An 18,548-nucleotide genomic window follows, 5' to 3' on the forward strand; every position below is an offset into this window, starting at 1 on the left:
CGATTCTTCACGAGTAAGAGGAATCAACCCACGCATACGTGGCGTTCGCCAGGAAATAACGCGCCCCGAAGAGGGCGACATTAGGACCGGCTTTTCATCTCCTGAATCGGTCTCGTCGTTCACCTTCTTCCCCCCGAATTTCCGCTCATCCGTTCGCCCCGTGCGAAAGGGGTGAGAAGAGAGAGCGGAAGGGAGCGGAGGGGCGCGATCTTCATCAACGGGGGAGCATCGCGACGCGGTCGGGGGCGCAGACTCGCGGCGGCCAGCTTGGGGTAGTCCACGCCCCCCGCTTCGTCCCCGGCGGGGGCGTCGAGTTCGCGAAGGAAGGATGAAAGGGGATGATGGTAAGGGGTGAACGGGTGACGCGCGCGGTGAGGAGACGCGAGAGGGAGACCTCGGTGACCGGGAAAGGGGCAAGAGGGATGACATGGGCGCTGCGCACCCCCGCGCGCTGTGACGTCACAAGGATTGAATCAATATCACACCACCAATGCCCTCCCTTCGTCGACGTTGACGACGGAGTCCTCGCGCGAGACGGCAGACGGTTGACCGCCTCAGTACGAGGTAGCCTCCGCGACTGCTCGGGACGACGACGTACACGGCAGCGTCGTTCCGACAACAACGACGACGACGACGGCGGCGGCTGCGAGAATCACGATCACGGTTTACGACGACGAGAAACGACACGCCGACATCCGTTCGATCCGCACACCCTCTTCGGCACCGGTAATTTTCATCACGCGAAACCGAAACTCTGCACCCCGTCTTCGTCGCCGGTTCTACTCCGACTCGACCACTTGGTACCTCACCGATCGCCTGCGCTAAGAATTGGTCCCACGTACTATGAGGTAGTCGCGGCCGCTACTTTTTTGGGTTCCTGCAGGGATTGGGAGAGCTGTTCAGGAAAGACGCAAGAAACTTGCTCGTGAGTAATTGTACATTGTAGTATTTTGAGCAAACTTTTCGTGGTGAATTAGAATTGTTATTCTTTCTCTCTCTGAAGCAAGGTCGATTGCGGTAGAAAATGTTGACGATAAAAATCATTTCGTTGTATCATTTCATTCTATGCATAAAAGTTGTCCATACATTTCGTTCCTATTATAGCTATGCAAAACAATTTCGTTTCGATCGACGTAATGCTATAAAGTGATTATCGACCAGCTTTAGAATACATACTCGCTAAATAATTCATATAAATCTATAAATAAAAATCAAAGTATGTGTATGTATTTTTGCACAGATATAAAATCATGTGAATATAGCAGCACTCATGAAACGAACTTTATCGTGTGTGTCATTATTTTATAAAATAATATATGTGTTCTCCATATTTTTCTTATAATATGTACTTTTTTCTGTAACAGTCTTACACATTGATAAGCTAAATTTTTAACGCTAAATTATAAATAAAATATTATAAAATATTTCGCAGACCAACTATGTGGTCGATTAATTTAAATCTTTGCTTCTCTGATTATTTGTCTATTTCTAGAACGAATTATAATCAACCCTAAAATATAAAAGAAAAAGAAAGATAAACAATTTAATTTGTTTTTTTTTAATTTTGTCAAAATGAGTTAAAAAATATTACTTATAAGAGAGAAAAAAATTTATATTAAAAGTGCATTGTGTCATGGAAAGATACATATATTGCAAAAGATAAATATATTGCAAAAAATCTTGAGAAAACTTTGTATATATATTATAAAAATAAAATTAACACAAATGACCGATAATAGACGGCTATTTGAAAAAATGTCAGTCTTCTATTTTATACCCAAAAGTTTTTTTAAAAAGAATTGATATTTTCTTAATAAAAAATATCGACATTTTTTTTCGCAAGTTGCAAGTTTCTAAGAATATAAGTTTCATGGTTGATTAGTTGAAAGTAGCGATAATAAAACGATTTCTACGGTCGATTTGGTATTAAGCGACCTTGATACAAACTTTGCTTTGAACGTGAATTGAAATATTATGTGAATCTTTGTCTTAAGATGAAGAAGACTCTTCATGGTAACTTTTCTCGTCTGTTCTTTCGTGTCGAATATCCGCGATAATAACGCGATCTTCGTTGTTCCAGGTGAAGGACCGTGCTGATCCCCGCGATCGGTTCCGGTGCCGTGGGCGCAGGAAGAAGGCGAGGGGGGAGGGTGGAAACGAAGAAACCAGGCAGGCAGGGAAGCAGCGGGCTCGGTGAGTTGGGTGAAAATCGATGGCCATCAGCGCCCATGGGCGGCCTCGCGTTTAGGACAAGGAATAGCCCCTCCCAGAAGACCTCGCTCCGGTGGGGCGACTGCTGCCCCCCGAACCCCAACCCAGCGTCGTCGTCGGCTTCCTGGAAGCACCGTCATCAGGACATGCCACCGGTGCCCGTGTGAGGCTGCCCCCCGCTGTTGCGTGATTGTACCTCGCGGGGATTTCAAAGGTACACACTCCCCCTATTTAGTCGCGGGTGATCTAATCCAGTTTCTCTCGCGGGGCTTTTCGCCCCCGTTAAAAGTTCATCATAATTTTGTGAAACGGCGACTTCAATATTTGGAAACTCTGATCTTATTCTTGTTCCTGAAAAAGGAGTTTATTTGTCTCGGGAAAAAAATTTTTGACAATCCTGCGTTTCATAGGAACACACAGATATTTTGCGAACCGAGTCTCTTCCTCTTGATTTTACCGCATTTTCCTTTTGACATTTCAATCTTCATTCGTTGCTCGCGATATGATTTTTATTAGTAAGAACATGCCTTTATTCCTATCGATCTCGCTTCGCAGATCAAAGCTTCCAAGATTCAAGTTTTCGATCCTATCTTAGAACACGTATATTTAATATGATTCAATAAGTTGCAATCCTTTGTGCAAATTAAAAAAAATTTTTTTCTTTTTTTCTTTGAAAGAAAAGGGTCGCAATTTTTCTATTCTACATCTCTGCGTAAATGCGTATCCGTATTTAATCAAAGCTACGTCTTTTTGAAGCCGAGCTGCGCGACGCCTCGGGTAGACCGCGCCTAACAGGATTAGAGGGTGAACTCGCTCGAGCGATTTAAATGCCCCTCGGGTAGAAACATAATATTTGCGCTTAGCTGCACTTGTTGGGCGCGAGCGTGACGGCCACGATGTTAATCAAGCGGAAGACTTTAATACATTCTACGCGAAATTGATACAAGTTCTTTGTAAAACCCACGCTGAAGCTTTTACATTTGCGGTGATATAAACCATCATCGGTTGCTAGCAGACAAAGGAAGAGAATCTGTTTGCCTAGATTTTTTTTCGTTTAACAGTCAAGAACACATTGCACTATGAACAAAGGTCACGATACAAAAGGTTAATTCTTATTAAGTAATTTTGCAAAAAGCAAGATTGCGCGATTAAATTATAATATCACAAGTTAATTCAAAGACAAAGTTCATTCAGTGATAGATTTAATTTTAGAAATCATAATTTTCTATAAATAATAATATAATAATTTTATATACATATTTTTAATAAGATTTATTTTTAATAATAATAATAATAATAATTTAGAAGAGGAATTAAATAATTTTTATTTTTGCGATATCTTTTTCTTATCAACAATATCAACAATAATTCTTTTGAATTATAACTTTCACGTTTTCAAAGTGCGATGCGTATTATAATATTTTTCATGTTTTGTCGATATTTTTTTACCTGAGAATTGATCAGATAGGCATTTAAAAGTGCGAAATTTTCTCGAATTTTCTCCACTAGACAAATTTCCCGAAAATGAATGATTTTTCTAAAATTGTGTGAATTCAGATATCCGGACGATCCTAAAGGGGATCGACCGCCGAATTTCTCAGACCTACGTCTCCGTCATCTCGAACTCGCGCCGGTGGACCTCTATTCCCCGAAGATGATTAACATCGCTGGGGTGGTCTCGATCGTTCTCTTTTATATGTTGATCCTGGGCGTGGGAATATGGGCGGCCAGGAAAAAGGAGGCGGGCAACGACTCCGAGGAGGAGATCATGTTAGCCGGTCGCTCGATCGGGCTCTTCGTCGGGATATTCACGATGACGGCGACCTGGGTTGGCGGTGGTTACATCAACGGCACCGCCGAGGCGATCTACACGAGGGGCCTAGTTTGGTGTCAGGCGCCCTTCGGATATGCCCTCAGTCTCGTTTTCGGTGAGTTTAAAAAAATGCACTTCGGCCTTTTCAGCCATTACTGTATTTTTTTAATTTTTTCGCGAGAAATTTATGCAAATATTTGGATTAAAAAATATATATGTGTATAACTTAAAACGTCGAAAACACATCTTTTCCACACACACACACACACACACACAATACACGTATAAATAAATTAATTATTTCGTACAAGTACTATGTGTCTTTCTCTATAAATGATTCGAATTAAGAAAAGAAAAATTGTGATTTAAAGAAAAAATGTCATATATATTAATTTATGCACTTTTCTTAAATTGCAACTTTCTTGACGTGCAAATTTTTTGCTTTAGTAACTTATCGCATAATCAAAGTTAGGAAATTGGTAAAAATATATTAATAATAGCATTATCGGTATCGTAGAAACGAAACTTTTTTTTACAATGTGCTGTATAAGCTCGTCTTAATCAACCGGGTGGAGTTTACAAACGCAAGCTCAAACGCAAAGACCGACGAAAGAACGATCGAGAGGGATTGTCGATCGATGTCGCGGCTTTCTTTATACGATGTTAGACAGAAATGCTTATGGTCAAGCGTCACGAGTTACGACAATAGAATTCCTGTAATATAACAGACAGCCAGTGGAGTGTTTGCTATCGGCACTCTTGCACATATAAAAGCGATAACTTTGTTACCAATGTCTCGCGCGCAGCCGAACGACCTCGACAAAGAATAAACGCGACTATAAGTCGTCCATTGAAAGCGTGGCTTTGCCGTATCTATATATCTATGAATGGTCGTCGAGTAAAACATTGAGAAAAAAATTTATGAGTAAATTTTTCGAAGTACAGATTTCTGGTTCTTGAAATCTCGTTTGTCAAATTTTGATATATTTCCTTTCCGTTTTTACCAGGAACCAGGAGAATTAAAAAATGAAGCTCCCGTTTTGAATTGTAATACTTTAAATTTAATTTTTCTATTCGGCATACATTTCGTTCTTTCGTAAAATTTAATTGAAAAACTTTATATAGCAATGTATAGATTATTATAGGACAATTAAAAAGAATTGTCAATAGGATTGATTGCACGTCAGACTTTCGGGATATAATTCCACGAGCTATTATTTTATTATTTAGAGAGCGAAATATTTCTTCGTGCAAACCATTTATAAAGAACAAATCGAATTTATAAGCGAAAGTCATGGTCTCGTATTAAGAAAAATTGCTTCATAAATTCACTTGACACGATTATTAAAGATTATTCAAGCTAATAAAGTATTTATAAAACACTAATAAAGTAAAACGAACTAATGAAAAGAGAGAAAATATCCTTTAATGAAATTCAAATATATTCTTTTCAAACAACAGATAGTCGCGTCCATTAAAAAATCTTTAATTAAAATGCAAATAGCTCTCATTATATAGAGTCTTATTTCTTTAACGAGCAAGAATTTTATAATACCTTCGTAATAAGCTTCTTGTTTATTTGGCTCTTCTGTTCATCCGAAATTCTCCGAAACATCCTGTATCTAATAAAGTTGATCGAAACATCCTGTATTTAATAAAGTTAATCGGAATTGCGTTAATGATTCGTGCTCAATGGTTTCGACGATTCTGTCGCAGGTGGTATTTTCTTCGCGAACAAGATGCGACAGCAGGGGTACGTCACGATGCTGGATCCGCTTCAAGACGCGTTCGGGGAGCGGATGGGAGGCCTCCTCTTTCTGCCTGCCCTTTGCGGCGAAGTCTTCTGGGCGGCGGGCATCCTCGCGGCCCTGGGAGCCACGTTGGCGGTCATCATCGACATGGACCAGGGCACCTCCGTCATCCTGAGCGCTTGTATCGCGGTTTTCTACACCCTCTTCGGCGGTCTCTATTCCGTCGCTTACACCGACGTCATTCAACTCTTTTGCATATTCATCGGTCTGGTAAGCGATCGCAATTTTTGCATAAACGTGTAAACTTGATATCTCGATCTCTCGACACAAATATTCGTTTTATTTGTTTCATTAATATTTTTTATAAACAAACTTGACACAACTATTTAAATGTACAATGAAAATAATTATATATAATTTAATATAAAATTTCGTCGAGAAAAATAAAGTCTATCTAAAATTTTATTAAAAAAATCATATTCCGTTGCTATCACTGAGCTCGATTGCATGTCTTTTTTTACATTTCACAAGTGGAGCAAAATTCCGATAAATTTAACCATACTTTGTTTGATCTCGTGCAATGGACTCGGTCGGACGAGCCTCTGGTACAATACGAGCTGATCGATATCGTGGCCCCGCTACTGCGAGCGTTTATATTACCAAATTTATACTCGGTGACGTATAAGCAGTGACCCACTTCCCGTTAAGAATGTTATCGAGCTATTATTTCTACGAGACTATGTCGAGGAGGCTTCCGTTACAATGGCGAACTTTAACACTCTACAAATTCAAAGGTCTTATTATTCTAGATACGTCAATCGGAATTAAGAGTTAAAAGAAGAAATAGCTGTTAAATTTATATTTGTTAAATTTATATACGCTTTTAAATTAATTAACAAATGCTAAATTTGTGCTCGAATTTTCATTTGAAGTATTAAAGCATGTAACATAATTTTAATGTTGCGTTTTCAAATTATAGACTGATTTCTAATTTATTAAATTTAAATTATTAACTCGTTTTGTGTGTATTCATGATATTTTCATTTTGAGCTTTGCACAACTTCTCTTTCTGAATGCAAACTCGTTCCTCCATCACGAGACCGACATCCATTAACTGTGATTAATCGCGCGATAATATCAGACCGTTCAAAGATAATAATCGTACTACCGAAATAGATGCTTTATCTAGAAAAAGAATCTGAATGGCTTGCATCAACCAGTCACAGATTAAAGATTTATATTTTCTTATTAAATCATACATGAAAAGAATTTTTAAGATATATTTTATTTTTATTACTATAATTATTTTCTCTTTAATTATACATAATCAAAAAATTCTTTGTAAAATAGATGCTACAATATCATGACATTTTCACGATAGAGCTAATTTTTTATTAACGAATGCTTCTTTATTTTTTATTACATTTTTAATTATTGTGAAGCAAATAATTTTATTTTACTTAGATTATAAAATATAACATATGCGAGTATCGTATTTTTTTAAAGATTAACAGTTTTTAACCTTGTAAAAGAGGTAACTAATTACGATAGTAGTCGAGTGATTAAAAGTCAAGGGTATCGGTATAGATATCAATCTTTGTATGCAATGTATCGCAATCTTGTAAAAGGCAGCGTAATGCTTTCTGTTGACAGTGGATGTGTATTCCGTTCGCTTGGACGAATCCGAAGGTAGACTCCCTTAGTTCCATGGACGTTGATTGGATCGGCAAAGTGGAGCCCGAGGAGTACTGGTCTTATTTGGATTACGGTTTACTTTTGATATTCGGCGGTATACCTTGGCAAGTGTACTTCCAACGCGTTCTCTCCTCGAAAACCGCGGGGAGAGCTCAAATATTGAGTTACGTTGCCGCTGCGGGATGCATCCTCATGGCAATTCCTCCTGTTCTCATTGGAGCGATCGCCAAAGCAACTTGTGAGTACTATACATTTAATTACTGATTAATTAATTGAAGCGACAGGCTGATTTGTCACCGTTACATTTTTCTTTGAAGAAGATACTTTTGCTGCGTCACACATACGTATTCCTTCTTTAAATTTATTTTTAAAAATTTATTCTTAAACTTATTAAAATTTTATTTTAAACATTCTCTCGCGTTTTTATTTTGTACATTATTTTTGTATAAATATCATTGTATAGGACAAATAGAAACGTTTAAATAAATATTGAAATAAAATGCAACGAACAATAAATTGATAAAGCGGCGTTTTTTTCTTCGCGGAGAGAAAAGATGTCTTAACGATCGGTCCGACAACGAGAGAAAGAGCCCAATTTAGGCATATTAATAATAAAACGAGAGGCGTTTTTCGTTTCGTCCTCTTCGTCCCCGAGAGCTCGTCACCGTCTCGTTCGAGGGTGCAGTAACGCGTCGTCCCCTTCGCGAGCCTCTGGCACGAGAGGATCGAATTAGAGAAACCTGGGGGTTGCTCCGCTCCTCTCCCACGCTCTCTCCTCTTCGCATTCGAAGGCTACTTGACATTTAGTGGCGCGAGAGAGAGACAAAGAGAGAACTGCTGGTATTTACAAGCGGCGCGGTGGCGAGCGAGGAAAGGGGGCCAGAAATGGTCGCGAAAGACGCGGATGGTCGAGGGGTGTCCCGGGTGCCCCGCGGCGTGTACAATAGCGTGGGACCTCGCCATGTGGCGTTGCCTTCACGAGGGCGAGGGTCGTAATGCGACTCGCCCGCTACAACGCAAACGCGCGGCTACGTCGCCGGAACTAATTCGGTATCCTGCATTGGTATGTTGCGGAAGGATCACAGACGACTGGGGCGAGAAGAAAGAGAAACAGATACATAGATGTATAGAGAGAAAAAGAACTGAATTACGCGATTATCGTGGGCGTGACGCTAAAAAAATTTAGATATATGGAACAAGCATAATATAAATCGAAACGATGGGAGTGAACTATTGTATTCTCCTTTGCCCTTTAGATTACTATATATTATTTTAGCTAAATATTAGCCGATATGTATATACATATATGCAGTAGCTATATCAAATATCAAATGCAGTTCTTCGTTGATATATGGAAGGATGCCAAGCACGTAGGCGGATGAAAACGAGAAATAAAGAAATAAAAAATTTAATTAAATTCGGAGATGCAAGCTCTCGAATAAAAATAAAGATAGCTGAGACAAGCAGTGATAGGGATTGAATTTTAACAAAACTTGTCTAATAATAAAAGTAAATTTTTATTTAAAGGATTATATATTACTGTATGTACGTTAATTGTTTAATACAAAAATTATAAGAAATAATTATATATTTATATCTTGCAAAAGACATAGAATCTTTTATTTCGCAATCAAATTTTAATTTTCTGAATACAATTTTCTTTTAATATTTGACATATGTAAAAATTATTTTCCCCTGGCAAAAATTATAACGAGAAAATAGAAGACATATTTGTACTTCGAATTTTGCAGATTTGTCGTCAGAAACGCACAATCTTTTGTGTTGCAGCTTGGAACGAGACGGGGTATACTGGTCCTTATCCTTTCACGGAATCGGAGACCAGCATGATTCTGCCGCTGGTCCTGCAACATCTGACACCGGACTTCGTCTCCTTCTTCGGATTAGGAGCGGTATCGGCGGCGGTGATGTCTTCTGCGGACAGCAGCATCCTCTCTGCTAGTTCGATGTTTGCTAGAAACGTTTACAAATTGATCTTCCGTCAGCGGGTAAGTCTTTTGGCCATCTCATCCCATTATTTTTCCCCTCGTATATACTTCATCTTGCTTGCATTTATGCGCACGCTGAAACCTCTTGACACGAGTATGTCGCACGTGTCGAAGCATATTTCTAAGGCCCCTTTGTATAAAACAAGACTTTATAACGAGCTTCTTGTAAAGTCTCTGTGCTGATTAATTTTTGATAATTACCCTGTTCTCGCTTTTCTCGTATTTGTTAATTTTTTAATGCCAATTTATATAATTGAACTCTTTTTGACTGTTTATTACAAAAACATTTTCGCATAAATTATATTATAATTATTTTTATGTAAGTTTTTCAAAGTTGAAATATTTTTTATCAATTGCAAAAACGCAGAATTTCGTATATTTTTAGTCTCTTGTCAGTAGGAACAAGTTGCTGCATATATTACATAAATATTATTTATCATGTGTCCAAATTGCATGAATTGCACATTTAAATGTTAACGTCTTGCTACGCACTGCTCTATCACGTTGATTTTTATTTAAAATAAATGTTATGCGAGCGTATCGATTTCTCACGACGAAAGGCAATTGTTATCGTGTTATTCGCGAAATCTAATGCACGATGCACAAAAAGTGTGACGAATTCCACGGAATGTTCCTTCCACTATTCGTTTATCGCCGGCAACCACGAGAAACTGACCCACGGTGGGTCCGCGACCTCCTGTGCAGGCGTCGGAGATGGAGATCATCTGGGTGATGCGGGCGGGGATCGGCGTGGTCGGCGTGCTGAGCACCGTGATGGCACTCACGATACCGTCGATCTACGGCCTCTGGTCGATGTGCTCGGACTTGGTCTACGTGATCCTGTTCCCGCAGCTGCTGATGGTGGTGCATTTCAAGGACTACTGCAACACCTACGGCAGCCTGTCGGCGTATATAATCGCCTTCCTGGTTCGTATCAGCGGCGGCGAGCCGATAATGGGTCTGCCGGCGCTGATTCACTATCCGGGATACAACAAGGAAACGGCGACGCAGATGTTCCCCTTCAGAACGATGGCGATGCTGCTGTCGCTGATCACACTGGTGGGAGTGTCGTATGGCACGCAATTCGCCTTCCTGACGGGTCGGCTCGCGCCGGGCTACGACGTCTTTAGGTGCGTGGTGAACATCCCGGAGGACGTCGAGCGGGTGGGTCCGGATCCGGCCGAGGGCGAACAGATGGCCGTCCTAGCTGCGGGTGTCGGCAGGCTCTACGGCAGCAAGGACGAATCGAACGGCCGAGTGAATCCTGCGCTCGAGCCGGACTACGACATGGAGCCGGGATGTACGATGATCGGCGGTGCGCCGGATGGCGTCGTCGGCGGCGGCGGCGGTGGCACCGGGGGACACCTGGTGAACGTGCCCGGTGGTGCGCCCCGGCAGCCGCAATCCAGCACCGCGTTCTAAGTCCTGGTTCCGTGATCGGATGCTGTGACCAACAATAAGTGCGGCGGTGCGGGTCTCTGTCTTTCGTTCCTCTTTCCCTCAGCTTCCCTATTTCCCCGATTCTCCTCTTCTTTTCTACTTTCGTTTAACGCGATTCGTTCGTACGACGCAGTTGATTTTCTACGGACTTTGCTTTTGCTCTTACACATAAATAAAAATAAATATATTTTTATAAAAATATTATAAAAATATATCTATTTTTATTTATTTATTTATATTTATATTTATGAAATGCTCTGTTTGTTAAAATATTTTATTTGCTAAAAATATTCATCTATCTAAAATAACACGGTTTTTAAAATGCTCTGTTTGTCAAAATATTTATTTGCCGAAGATATTTATCGAATAATTACTTCGTCTGGAAGAAATTGTGCTCTCGCGCTGGATAAGACTTAAATGCTAAAACATCCAATTCATTTCCGCACAAATTCCTTTGCATCTTGAAACTAATTTATTGACGCGGCGCATGATCGTATATCTAAGTAACATTGCTTTCTCTAATAACGTGTCTCCGCGAATTACGAAGATAATTATCGCGATTATCGTTAGATGATCGAAATTGTCTCTGTGTGACATAAATTGTCCGTCGCTTTGGGGTCGTTCTTAGTGTTAATCGACTTTCGGACTTTCCCGGCCAGTTACGCAAACTTATGGTGTTTCGTTTTACACACATATACATACATACATACACATAATTTTGCTTTTTCCTTTTCCTACCCGCCCTGTACGATGACGGAGCTCCGAGATGAGCCAACAATGCGGTGGCCTGCGGTAAGTCCGACACGAAGTTTCTTTCGCGTGTGTGTATGTGTCGTATCTGTGATTGAATACATGTGCGAGTGTATGTGATTGAGTGACTGCGTGTTTGCGTTAGAGTGTATGTTTGCGCGCTGGTGCCCGTGTAACGATCTGTACCTGTCCGCGTTCGCTCGCGTTCGTGTTTCCGTGTCGCTGCTCAGATGAGAAAAGATGGGGGAAAAAAGAAGAAAGAAAAAAGAAAATAGCAAAGAAAAGATAAAGATAAAAACAGAGGTAAAGGTAAAGGGTGACCGGAAAAGTACGCACGAGCGACAAGGGGATAAGTAAAGCGTTTCCGAACCGGAAGTCGGAGCTTCGGATGTACTCGGGCCGGGCGTCCCTACCCCGCACCGCCAATTAGGCCTAGTGATTTCCTTGTTTTCTTTTTGGAGAAGTATATATATATATATATATATATATATATATATATATAAAATAGGTAAATATATATATATATATGCAGATAATATATATACACAAAGAAATATATATATATATTTAGAGTTTAATAAAAAGCTGCTTGAGAGCGTCTCGCGAAGTGATGAGCGATCTGCCTGAAGGAAATCGCGAGAATCGCCAGGAATACCCATCGGAGCTGGATCGATCGCGCAGTTTGCTTTGTTAGAAATGAATTAAACCGAGCGGCCAATGCGTTTGTATAGAATTATATACGTATAAACGTATCGCGTACTTTCTCTCGATTTTGCGTGGTATAGGACGCACGAACGAGAAGGATAATTTATCGTTATAAAAGCGAGGTTAACCGCAATCTCTGACCCCTGCAGATAATGCAATTTCAATCTTCGCTTAATATGAAAAAATAAACTTTAGTAGGATTGAAACTTGAAGCTTGGTAATCGACGTGTTTAAAAGTTGCGAGAGGTAAAAGAGTCGGGAAAGGGGATACGCGATACGTGTGTGTGTTTTTGAGATCTCGCATATTTTTACTTTACGAGTTTTGTGCTAAATGCAGCTGTCTGATTCTCATCAATTTAATTCATTATTTAAGGAAATAAATATGAAAAAATGTTTTTAAAGAAAAATGCAAAAATGATCAGAGAGATGCATTTAGCGTTAAAAACGTATGATAAAAATATGATTCGAATGAGAGTGTAAATGATTAATATTTATCGTCAAACTATAATAGATATCGACAATTGTTATTTTTATACAATATGTGTCAAAATTTTGGCAATTCTCCAATAATTATCGAGAAATGTCAAGTTTCAAATCGACACATCTCAAAAAACCTAATAATAGTTATCGTTAAAAAAATATTAATATTATAAAATGTTAGCCCCACTTTTTACCTGAATTTTTGTAAAAAAAAAAAAAAAATACTTTAGTATCAGTGTTTTGTAACGATAACGTAAAATATTTTACTATTTCTCTTGGAATTAATATTCTTTACGACAACCTTTGGATCTTTTTTTCTTATTATGGAGATTTAACAATGTTCTGGACATCTTCGCCGTACTGGCGATAAATATCGATCGACCGGCGCTCCTTCGAGGCGTGTTAGAAAAAAAACTTTATCCATCCAGTATGCCATCCTATCGCGTCTCTCTCTCACTACAATTAGTTCGCGCTATAATTAGTTAATGTAATGTCGGCTGTCCATGTCGGTGTTAGGAGAAGAGCTAATACGAAGCTTTTGTACTTGCAATCGATCGTTCTTCCCTTGCTTCGCCCAGTCGAACACACAAGACACACACACACACACACACACACACATATCCATTTACGTGCTAAAGTAACAGAAATACATATATGCATCGTTAGAACCGGGTGGCACCGGAGGATGATCTAGTTAATTCTAGTTAAAGGATGGTCGCTCGTCGTAGGATTTCAGGTTCCTTACTCACGCGCGAGATCGATCCCATTATATATCGATCATTTTTTAAAAAGAAATTGTCATGCGACAGATTTTTTTCATTAGGAGAATTTTAGTATTTTTTATGCTGCGATAAATATGATACTGATATGAAAAATAGAAGAAATCAATATCAAATGTAGTTCGCAGAAAATTAATTTTGGAATAATGGAATCTAATAAATTTTAGTCTTTAATAGATAATTGAAATTTTCATATTAAACATATTGAAATTTTTTTCAATAGTCAGAAGCTGATAGTTTGTTTTTTTTGTATTTATTAGAAAATGTATTATATCAAACGCGACTCGCGAAACTTTATCAGGCAGATCGCTTTTAGCGCAGATCCGTTGTGTTTATCATATAGTATATAAATAAATGTATGATGTAATCAATGAGCAGTAAAATGCAGTAAAATAAGAAAGATGGATGATTTAGTGAATAATGAGAAAAAGAATAATGAGAAAGTTTAGAGACCATTCTGTTTCTCTATATATAAATATACATACGTACACGTTATACATACACGAGAAGACTAAAAGAATCCATAGGTGTTAATATCGCAGGTACGAGTTATCGCCGTCATTGTTAATTTTGAGGGGAACCGTTTGTTATGTCATTCATATATATGTATATATGAATGTATATATATATATGTATATATATTATAGCGCCGCTCTCGAGGATGCTATGCAATATATTGCGCATAAATTGCCTAGAAAAGATCTAGAATATTACGCTCGTTATACCTGATTGCTCATGTATTCTATTGTTATTTAACGCCAAAGAGAATGAGAACGTCGCGTTTCGAGATTTAAGAGGCTGAGATCTAAATTATGATAACTTTCAGGGAAAAAATATAATGGGGGGAAGGATTAAGAGGAAAATTTGCGACATTAAATAATTTTAAGAAATTCAAATATTTCTAAGAATTAGAAATTAGAAAAAGCTGTGACAGAAGCGCTTATAGTTTCGTTAGTTTTTGTGCAGTTCTGCCTCTGATCGGCGATTACATGCAATTAATTTGATTTTGCAACATTACAAGCGCACTCGTCGCTTCTCGAATCTCGAAACGCGACATTGCGTGTAACGACGGGATGAGATATTGTAGATAATTTCGTAGTCAGTAGAACAGTTTTGTACTCTTAGTTCCTACTCACCCGATGAATTGTGATAAGAGCGTCTCTGACTTGGTAATTTTGCGCATGTAACGTGGTTAAGTTAAATCGTATCTTATCGTTTAATTGTTTTTCCTCTCATGTATCGCCGCGTGAATAACGACAGATTCATTCGTGCTTGCAAATATCTCTAATTACCATTTTTCCAGACAAGATGCATAAATATATATAAATATATATATATCGATATATATATATATATATATTTATATATATATCGATTATTTATACTATAGAGCAGTGTGTGTGAGTCGAGTATATTTTTCTAATTTGCAAAGACATTTTTTATTCTCTTGTTAGATCAGAATTTCTTGTTCGCTTGTTAAATTGCTCATAAGACTCCACGTAAGACTTGCCTCCGTGTTAAAATTTTTAAATGTGCAAGATTGTTAATTCGTAGGCATAATATATATAAAAAATATATAGAATCTCTTATATGTTTGAGACATCAGAATTTTAATATCGATACTATTAAATGACGTTGGATATGGAGGCGCTTTTAAATAAAATTATTTAAATAATATTATGATATTAAATAATATCATATATGTGGAAGAAAAAAAAAGGGGGAAGAGCGACGTATTTGTAATATCAGGAATTAAAGAAAACTTCTTTTATACTTCAACGAGTAACAGTAACCCACATATAAGGTAAAAGTCCCCCTTATGTGCAATTCTAAAAAAAATATTCTAAGTTATCCAAAAATATGTACATACGTTATTTCTCCGTGTCTTTACCACTTTTATAAATTATTTATTTTAGGAAGTATTTTGAGTGTTAGAACATGTTAACATCTTCCTTTTCACTTTTTGAAAGAAAATTGTTTACGATGATTCTTCTTTTCGCGACAAACACCGCGTTTAAATCGTTTGTGGCGCCACGTCGTTCATTCATGCACCAGTTCGTTCACGAGCTTCTCTTCCGCGGAATTATTCAATGGATACGAGGTATCCGCGTATATGCACGAAAATCTTTATGGATCCCCTGCAATTTGTCCGGAAGTCGCTATCCGTTTCCTGATGCGCGCCGACGTATTATCCGCTCGGTAAATCTCGAGGTGAAATTACGAGCGCGAGGATACTCTCGTTCGCGCAGAGAGAAACGACGGAGGATGCGACTGGAATTGCAAAGTGGGGGATATCCACGAACGAGTCCGAGGAGCTCGTCTTCGTGGCATGCATTTCCGTGCATTTCCGTTCGTTCGTCATTATAAACTTGGCGGACTTTCACTCGAATATTAAAAACGATGACGAGTCTCGCTAGCCGGCTAGCTAATCGGAGACGCTCGTGGACAACAAAGACTCGTTGAAGAAGAAGCGTCGCAATTATTATCCTTATTAGATTTCTGTCGAAGCTAAGAAAGTATATCGCGGTGCAATGAACCGTGTTTAAGACCGTCTCGCACCGGAATACGAAAGTATCACGAACGAAAGTATCGCGAATTATTTTTATACACAATGTTCACTTTCAGCCTTTTAACGGTTTTCCCCAAGAGTGTACAGTCGTGTTTTAGCAAGCCCACAATCGTTTTCGAATACAAAAAAATTTACTTACATACTTTTGTTTCTAATTTGATTTAAATAATTGGAAATAATAAGGACTTTGAAAGGGCTTGTTTAATTTAATTATGTGAATTGTAGATTTAAATTTTTGAACGCACATAAAATTTTCAGGCCTTGTTCTCACATTCTCATAGCGTTGCCGAGAATTTTTTAAGAATAATTTGGTTTTGAAGATTATATATCATAAATTGTTAAGATGTAAGTATTGAATTTCTTGAGTTCTTGAATTCTTACATCTTCTCTAACCCTGGCATTTATTTTTCTACATTCTCATTCGTAAAAAAAATACATTACATTTCAGTGTAATTATTGTAAATTTCGCGCGATATTGACCTCATTTTTAATCTAGCGTCATGATGAATTTGCCTATCTCGATCTATGTTTGGGCTTCGAGATTGATCGAGCTCTCTTAAATAGGTCTCATAATTTCTTTTCTACGAATTTAAGGATGGAAGGGAAGTCGCGTGTCAAAAACGCGGAAAAAAAACTAATAGACGTTATAGCTTATGAGGCTATTCTCATAAGACGGCCACGTATCATCTACATATCAATCGACGTTGTAATCAGCGATACAACGAGAAACCTATACATATCATAAAGTGTGCTCTATTGTATATTAGATAATTTAGTCGCAGAGAAAAGAGAGAAGGAGATGCGCGTAATAAGATATATATATATAAAATACTATGAGATATGTATATATAGAATATATATTCCCTTTAGGAAGCGTTTGTCGCTCTTAAAAATCGGGCGAGAGGAAGACATGCTCGTGCTTCTTTTGAGTCACGAGCATTCTTTCTTAATTCTTGAATGCGCAGCTTTGAGTGCACGAGCCGTTTATCCGAGGAGCGACGAGTTTTGGAAATCCTGTTAACACAAGTTTTTTGTGTCGCAACAATTTGTATTCTAGATTATTTAAATCCAGCACTTTCCAAAATTCGAATCGCGAATATAATATAAATGGCTAAAGTATACAAAGCTCAAAATTTTCTACATTTTCTTTGATATACAGAATCCTCATGAGTAAGAGAATACGAGTTATTTATATGACCATAAAATATTGACATTTTTATCTAATTTAATATATTAAATATCTTAAATTTATTCCAGCTGTGTGTTTGCAGCGAAAAATTAGTCTTTTTTTATTTTTAATTTGGAAAACTATTTTTTCAATTCAAAGAGAAAATCGAATTAATCTGGAAAGAACTTATGTATTTAGGGATTTGTTATTCTCCTTAGAGCGACGTCAATTCGTCGCAAAATAAAATTGCGAATCGATAGCTAATACTCTGTACCGCGTGAAAAGGAAAGGAAAAAGAAATGAAATGCGAAAGGCCGCGAGTCAATAGCTTGATAAGGATTAACGAGGACGATCTCTCCGGCCGAATGGGAAATCGTCGATTATTTTACCGCTTAGAGACCAAACAAATGGCGTATATACTTAATATTACTGCGTCCCAAACGCACGGGGTGACTACCTAACGTAGAGTATTAATTAATCATGTAATTAATAATGTATAAAAAAAAGCAAACCAGACCCTTCCCCCTATCCCTCTCTCCCCATTTCCCGCCTTTCCCCTCTCCATCCACTTATCCTTCTTGCCCGAAAGAGTATACTTATGTATATGTATTTCAGAAGCGTTACTGTATTATATGACATTATACGTGTATAATTGACAAACGAAAAGAAATGTTGATTGTAAGTGTTAAAAATAAACGGTGTACAAAAACGTCGGACGGTTCTTATTTGGTGTGGTCAATTACGTCGCGACGATTATGTTTGCATAATCTCGATGAGACGAGTTATAAACAGCTTGAGATAGCTTCATCTAGTACCGCATGAACTTTTCCTTCTTCAAGCTCGATCCAAGAATAAAGCTTATTTACTTCGAAGATTGTGGAGTACAACGTTTCACAATAGCGTCTTAAAGGAATAATGTGAGAGCAGATGAAGCCAAGCTCTCGAGCTATCGAATACTTGAAGAGAGAACTTTTTTATCATTTTAAATATGCAGATGAAGAATTAAGAACTTATATATAATAAAAAATAATTGTTGTGCGAATAATAATTTGAAGAAACGTGTCATTAAAATCTTCTCGAGTCGCGACTGTGAATGCCACCCTTGCTAACCTTTGCATCCTTCAAAGAGCATGAACATGAACTCTGGTATTTGGAGGATCGAGAATTATTTCAGATGCTAC

At 38.1% G+C, this 18,548-nt stretch overlaps 1 protein-coding gene across 1 annotated transcript; it reads left to right on the forward strand.

Moving 5' to 3' along the window:
* Positions 1 to 507: 507 nt before the first annotated feature.
* Positions 508 to 18,079, forward strand: Cht (choline transporter). Its single transcript, XM_083036417.1, has 7 exons — positions 508 to 925; positions 2,081 to 2,425; positions 3,769 to 4,139; positions 5,741 to 6,045; positions 7,429 to 7,708; positions 9,259 to 9,476; positions 10,182 to 18,079. The coding sequence occupies exons 3-7, from the start codon at positions 3,866 to 3,868 to the stop codon at positions 10,896 to 10,898; spliced, it is 1,794 nt and encodes a 597-aa protein (XP_082892543.1). The 5' UTR covers positions 508 to 925; positions 2,081 to 2,425; positions 3,769 to 3,865; the 3' UTR covers positions 10,899 to 18,079.
* Positions 18,080 to 18,548: the final 469 nt, after the last annotated feature.

This window comes from Prenolepis imparis, unplaced genomic scaffold (genome assembly GCF_030444845.1).
Source record: "Prenolepis imparis isolate NDT839.2.m4 unplaced genomic scaffold, iyPreImpa1.0 SCAF_4, whole genome shotgun sequence".
NCBI lineage: Eukaryota > Metazoa > Arthropoda > Insecta > Hymenoptera > Formicidae > Prenolepis > Prenolepis imparis.